The sequence below is a fragment of the Corylus avellana genome, chromosome ca8, assembly GCF_901000735.1.
Source record: "Corylus avellana chromosome ca8, CavTom2PMs-1.0".
Lineage (NCBI taxonomy): Eukaryota > Viridiplantae > Streptophyta > Magnoliopsida > Fagales > Betulaceae > Corylus > Corylus avellana.
In genome coordinates this window covers 20,222,989-20,230,259 of record NC_081548.1, presented here as the reverse complement: position 1 = coordinate 20,230,259, position 7,271 = coordinate 20,222,989, and the positions used below count along the sequence as shown (strand labels likewise).

General features: G+C 36.3%; 1 protein-coding gene across 1 annotated transcript; it reads left to right on the top strand.

The window, feature by feature from the left end:
* Positions 1-3,887: 3,887 nt before the first annotated feature.
* Positions 3,888-7,209, top strand: LOC132190559 (5'-adenylylsulfate reductase-like 4). Its single transcript, XM_059605586.1, has 4 exons — positions 3,888-4,520; positions 5,436-5,623; positions 5,710-5,834; positions 6,484-7,209. The coding sequence occupies exons 1-4, from the start codon at positions 4,308-4,310 to the stop codon at positions 6,912-6,914; spliced, it is 957 nt and encodes a 318-aa protein (XP_059461569.1). The 5' UTR covers positions 3,888-4,307; the 3' UTR covers positions 6,915-7,209.
* Positions 7,210-7,271: the final 62 nt, after the last annotated feature.

Here is a 7,271-nt window from a genome sequence, read left to right as displayed (position 1 = left end):
TAATAAGCTAATTCAAATCCCATCAATTTTTTGTAAGAAATTTCACTGTTTGGATTGGTCCCAATCCCCATCTAACGTACAATTAAACAAGAAGCTGAGCTCTAGCTCCCCATGAACCAATGGAGAATGGAGAACCTGGAAAATTGTACGTGCTTTTTGCGGGTACATAAGTTGGAATCAGTTCGTGCAGCTGGCGGGAGACTTCCGGTGGCTAGTAAGGTGCTCCTGACAAACCCAAAGGGTTTTGTGACTTACGAGCTTGGTTCACTTTATTTTTAATAAATTATATGAGAAAAAATGGAGTTTTTTTTTTTATTTTTTTTTTTTAGGAAAATATTTCAGTCACATTCATTCAAAGATAATACGAGCATAAAGCTCTTACAATACATAGCAAAAAATTCTGAAGCTATGAGGATACAAAACGTCGAAAATGACATTAAAGATATAATCATCCCAATCTCAAACAAGATTTGTTAACCCATAACTAATCTTCAGATATAACAACAAATCTGCTCCAGACAGACTTATTCTAATGCATAGGTAGCTCTTATTCCTCGACCTAGGAGTAGAAAACCCTCATGCCGAATCTCTTCCTCCTCGACCCGAAAGCTAGAATATAAATCTTCTTCACAATCCATGGGTTTGGACCATAAACAAATACCTCACAGATCAACAAGAGAATATAGCCTTATTACAAACAACAAAGCAATAGGAAATATAAAATAAGGAACAAATAACAAGGGAAAAAACAACAGAATCAGAAAAATACAGGGAAAATGAAAGCAAAAAAACCATAAAGCCAAAAAACAAGAGCACACTAGGCGGATGACGACAGTCGGAAGAAAGGCTGATTGCGTGCTTGCCAGAAACCGAAGTTGATGTTGGAAGCGAATAGGTCTAGTAAAATGCGGTGGGGGGCGCGATAATAGACCCGGCAGTGGACGATGGACAACAAAGCGGCGTGGAGGAGATCAGCGGACAGCGGTGCACTCAAAAAATTGTGGGTAGTTTGAGTAAATCTCCCAAGAACGGAACCAACAAAGTGTGCCAAAAACAAACAAACAAGTAGAAAGCAAAGACAAGCAAAAGGGAAAAAAGAGGGGGAGGGAAGACGCGGGAAAGGAAGGGGAAGAAAAACCAGGGAGGATTTGTTCTCCCCCCTCTAGGTGGCGCTGTCTATGTAGCTTCCATTCTAAAATAAAACGGAGTTGCTTTTAACAAGTACTTTTGGTCAAATTTTAGGAAAAATACTAACGTATTACATTGAGTTATTGGTTGGTGTCAAATCATTGATTGGGTTCTTAATTTTTGCAATCTCTAATAGGTTCTTTTGCCTTTCCTTTTTTTTTAAAAAAAAAAAAAAATTATTTTTAAATCGATTGTTTACAAAATTTATGTGAAACTATCCTAAAAAGTTACCAAAAAATAATAATAATAATAATTAAGAGGTTAACGCCTCTAGATTGAGGGATTTGGCTCTGTTTGATAAACGATTTTGCCATGATTTTGGCTCTATACTATTCATCTCACTTTTTCATTTTTTTAATATTCTCTTATTTTTTACATTATATCAATTATTTTTTATTATTATTTAAATAAAAAAATCACTAAAAAACAAAATTTTTTATTTTTCTATACCAAATATTCTTACTTTTTCACTTTAAAAAAAAAAAAAAAAACATTCTTACTTTTTTTTTTTTTTTCATATCAATCACTTTTTGCTATAGTATCAAATCAAAATCAAAACAAAATTATTTATCAAACAAATCCTAGGGGTGGACACTGGTCGGGACCGGTTTGGAATATGGAAAAGACTTGGATTCTAGGCTTCTAGCCTAGGTTCTTGATGAGATGGAGTCAAGCCTAGACAACAAGGCTTGAAACCAAGTCAACGGGCACACAAATTCTCAAAGCAATTAAGATGTTGCATGTTCCATGTTGCACGACAATTATCACCTAACATTCACAATAAATGCCCTGTTGCAACTTTAGAGGTGGAAATTGCTATACTCCGGAGCCTTTTTAGTTCAAAATGGATTAGAGAGTATTCAGTTTATGGTTAAGTTTTTTTTTTTTTTTCAGAAATTTTAGACCAACAAATAGGACACGTGTCCTAATAATTAAAAATAATAATAAAATATTATTTAGAATTTTTTAAAAAGTAAATAATAAAAAAATAAGTCACCCCATCTTGACCATAGGAGATGACCGACCACCCCATTTTTGCCCTAGGGGTGGAAGGCCTAGTAGTTGAGCAAGTTTCCAATACCAAACCAAGTGGATAGGCCAGACATGGGAATGGCCGAATGGGGGTAACTAATAGATAGATATATGCTTGACCACCCAAGTCGAAAAACACGGGCATGAGAGCCTAGGGTCTAGTCAAGGTGATAACGCTTAAATCGCAAGTCTTGGCCAAACCATGAAGACCAATGCAAGAAAATAGAACAAAAATCCCAGATTACTTGATTAGCCACTTCGTATAATGATTACTTAAAAGATATTGGAATTATACCATTGAGGATGCCTACTCCATCAATGATTTCCTACCTGAACTCCGATTAAGGTCATAACCCCTTGCAAGCACAAAATTTGACACTATTTGGCTAAAGCCATACTCCATCAGTGGATGCTCCACAAAAAGAAAATATGAGCCACTAGGCAAGATACAACCACACAACCATTCTCTTACCCAATCTTCACAAAAACCCTAGCACTCAACGATGCATAATTTCCTAATTGGTTAGCTTTAAGTATCATAGAGTTCTTTCGTCAGCAACTCCCAACAAGCCTCTGACTGACTGTACTTGTCTTGTAAGTGTCCATTAATTAAACTTGATCGCACAATCAATTACATCATCAATAATAGTAATAGTAATAATAATAATTATAATAAATATCATTATTATTGTTGTTGAGTAATAACAATTTTATTTTATTAAAAAATAAATTATGAAGAAAAAAGGCAAAAAAATAAAATAAAAAATAAAAAATAGGAGGGGTGCCTCCCGGGGCCAACCTCAACCCTCTAATTAGAATAACCACACAAAACGCCCATTTGTTTAAGTTGGCCACTAAATGGTGGTGGCTCGCGCGGTTAACCCAAACAAAGGAATGGTCATCGATATGGTGCGCTTGTATTCTCCAAAGTTGATATCGCGTAGTCTCTTATAGCATGGAGTAATGCTATACATAGGACTTTTAACCCCCTTTTATTCTATGTTACATTTTGGGGGATAAAAAGGGCAATAGAATCATAGAAGTCATATTTATAACATTACTCAATAACATGTGGTGCATAAAAATAATTTTTTTTTTTTTTTTTTCTTTTGAAAGATCACGCCACATCAGCTTTAAATTTGAGAGGAAACAAGGGTGGTGTAGTATTACTCACGGTTGCCACCCTTTACCTTTATTTATTGGGTTTTTTTTTTCTTTTTCTTTTTAATAAAATATAACATTTTTTTTAAGTGATATGACAAAACTACTTACGTGACATTAAATGCCACATGAGCAAATTTTAGACATAAGAAGTAAAATAAAATAAACAAACGCAGAAAAAAGATAGGATTTAAAAATGAGAAACGATAGAATTTTCTATATTTTTAACCATCTCGACAGTAAATAGATAAATTCATCATTGAATTTATGTGAGTGTATATGATTCCACAAAGTTAATGATTGATATATTAAATTTGTAGGATGAGATTTAAAAAAGATAAAGAAAATATTGACGTAAATCATTCATCTTTAAAAATTAAGGAGTAAATTGAAATATTACTAAAAGAATAAATTTATATTTTTCCTCCATAAAAAAGGTGCACATAAAAGGGGAGAAAAAAAAGGGGTTAAAATCGGGGAGGCTCTCCACGAATCATCACCACGATTGTTGGCTACCTTCTGTTGTGTTTCCATATCATTTTCAGGTTGTCTACAATCCAACCGAACATTACATAGCAAGCTGGTCATAGTAACTAAGATAACCCCCACGCACACGCACCCGCACTCGCACACGCGCTCTGACCAAAGCCACCGTGCGCACCCTTCGCCTTCGTTATCCCAGACCCAACCAACCTTCCCCTCATCATCCCCTCCTCCTCTGATTGCCCAAATGGATTAATTAACTAAAATTCCCATAAACCCGTTAGTTTATGATTGAAATGATAAACTAATTGCTCGAAAATATCTTTTATAACGCTCAAATGTGCTAATTTCTCTTTCCTCTGGTCCAGACCTTGACTTTTCAGAATAATTTTTTGCGATTAGGGTTTGGTTTTGGGTTGATATCAAGGAGGTCATTGTGGTTCATGGGGATGAGGGGTTGGAGAACGGGGATCGTCGTGGTGTTGGTGGTGTGGGCGAGGCTAACATGCGCCGCCGAACATTCTAGGGCTTCATCTCCGAGCACCGTTTGTCCTACGGAGTCTGTAGCCGATTCGATCCTTGGGTTTCGGTTTCGGGATTGGAGCTGTCCCTTAGACGGTGGTTCTGAATCCCTTGGTCTCGTTACTGTAACGGAGGTATCTTTCGAATTTTTATTTTTAATCTTCTGGATTTTCATGTAACTAAATTTCTGGTCTTGAAATCCTTCTCTATTTTGGTTTTCCTTTTTTTCTTGGTGGGTTTTTGGAAATTTTGCTTTTGGGTTATTTTTTTTTTTTTGGGGGGGGGTGTTGGGGGAAGAAGTGTTTGGTGAATTCAAGCATCTGGTGTGGCTATTTTCAGTATGTATCTGGATTATGGGAATTGGAAATTTCATTTGTGCTTTGTTTGTACTGTTTAGGAATCAAATTAGGTTATTCGAAAGTTTGGGTTTTTAATGTTGAATGAGGCTTTTAATTTGATTTTAGAGTCAAGAGCTCGTAAAATAATACTGGGGATTTTGTATTGCTACTGTGAGTTGAAGGATTGCCTAATTGTAAACAATGACATGTATTTGATCTTCATTTTGGAGGCATTGCTATTGCTTCGGAAAATAAACAATTTGCCTTCGCTATTGCTTAAGATACTAAGAAAATAGCTCTTCAGTGCTAATTGAGCTGTACCTAAGCCAATAGCTTTAGTGGTTGAATCCCTCTCTAGCTTCTGCTGCGTTTCTTTGAAATTTGTAAGGCAGTTTCTTTGGACATAAATGTCACTACAACTTAAAGCAAGTTATTGCGGGTGATAGAAAGGTTAACTATGATTATCACAATGAAGGCAGCATCGCATAGGATAGTGCCGAAGGTTTATCTTTTTATTTTGTTTTCATGATTTATCACTATTGACATGGTGACACTATCTCGTTGAAAGGTTCTATACATCAACTAATGGAACTGAGAAATATTGCACACTCTAACTGAGAAGTTGCCTTGCTTTTTATAAATCTTTTTGCTTTGCTTACAAATGTTTCAGTATAGTTCTAATGGGAATTTACACTTTTTGCTATTGTGAAGGGAGATGAAGTTTCACTGCAAAGGGCACTAAATATAGTTCACACGAAAAGTCATGAATATGTAGCCGTGCTCTTCTATGCATCTTGGTGCCCTTTCTCCAGGATTTTTAGACCAAGATTGTCCATCCTATCTTCTTTGTATCCCTCCATCCCCCATTTTGCAATTGAGGAATCGACCATCAGGCCAAGGTTTGTATATGACCAACTTTCTTTTAGTTTTGCATTTTGTAATTATATCTTGGGAGTTGGGAATAACATTGGTTGAGTGCCTGCAGCATACTTTCTAAGTATGGAGTTCATGGGTTTCCTACCCTTTTTCTTTTGAACTCCACAATGCGTGTTCGCTATCAAGGCTCCCGGACCCTTGGTTCTCTCGTTTCTTTCTATAGTGATGAGACTGGTAAGCCTTTTCGGTTTGGAAGTTATTATGGAAGTCTGTTTTGGATTCTTAATTTACTTGTGTATGATGAATTAATGCAGCTAGTTGTAGATGAGAGAGAGTTAAAAATATAATGAGCTCCTGCTTCTTATAGTTATTGAAGAGAAGGACTTTTTCCGTTTATCAGTTGCAAACAAATTGTTACTTCCTTACCCAAAAGAAGGGGGAAAAGCAAATTATTTCTTATGTCATTAAACTTAATCAGAATATCTCATAGATTGTTGGACATGCTTTGCTTGCCTTTCTGAATATTTTCCTTATGATGTTTTCCATTTCGGTAATGAAGTTGCTGGGTGTGCCGCTATACAGGCCAATTAGTTGTAATGTTTCTCATTATTTATTACCCCACTTGCTTTATTGGAAAATTTTTATCCACACATGCATGGGAGAGAGAGTTGAGCAGGGGAGGAGGTTTACCAAGAGTAGGTGTGGATGCTTTTATTGCTATTGTTATTGATTTGCTTCAGCGTGCATAGTAATGAATCCCCAACTTGTTTCCTCTGCCGATCTTTTTAATGAATACCTACCTCTCTATCCATATGCTTTTATTGCACGATCTTATTGAAGTTTCTTCTTTCCAATATTTATTGATTTGAACGATTGTGTTTAGGCATTAAGATTGCATCATTGGATCAACTATCTCTGGACAAAGTTGGGTGTACATCAAATCATGAAAAGAACGACAACACGGAGCAGGAAAGCTGCCCATTCTCATGGGCAAGATCTCCGGAGAAATTGCTTCGGCAGGAGACGTATTTGGCTTTGGCCACCGCATTCGTGCTTCTGAGATTACTATATTTTATTTTTCCAACTCTACTTTTACGTGCTCAAAGACACATTAGAAATGTGAGATTAGGGAGTTTGTGGGAACATCCTTTGACCTATCTGAGGCGAGCAATACAGTTATTCAATTCTCTAAAGGAGCCTTGCAAGAGAAGCAATTTGCAGGAAGGAGCAATGAATGCCAGGGCATGGGCTTCCAAGTCCCTTGCCACCGTCTCTATTGGGGATGCCGGCACATCCCGGCACCAGTCGGGGTGAATGTCGTTAACCTTTCTCTGTTAGCGTTGAATCTTCCCACAAAACATTTGGCTTCAGAATCTACTGTGCCACTTCTTTTTGTTTCAGAAAATCGTCATAACAACCTTCATTATAGAGCTCTCGTTGGGTTGAAATGTCTTGTGATGAAGCTGAAGTATGTTACTCTTATCTTGTAGTTATTCATTTCTGGCTAGTCTATATTTGATTTAGAGTACAATTTATTTGGCATTGGAAAAGCTTAATTTGTGAATAGTTCCTTATTAATAGACCAAACTTCTAATTTTATTTCCTTTAATTGTGGGAAAGATTATTGAGGTTTAGGTATGTATCAAATCAATCCTGATACAGAAACTATAT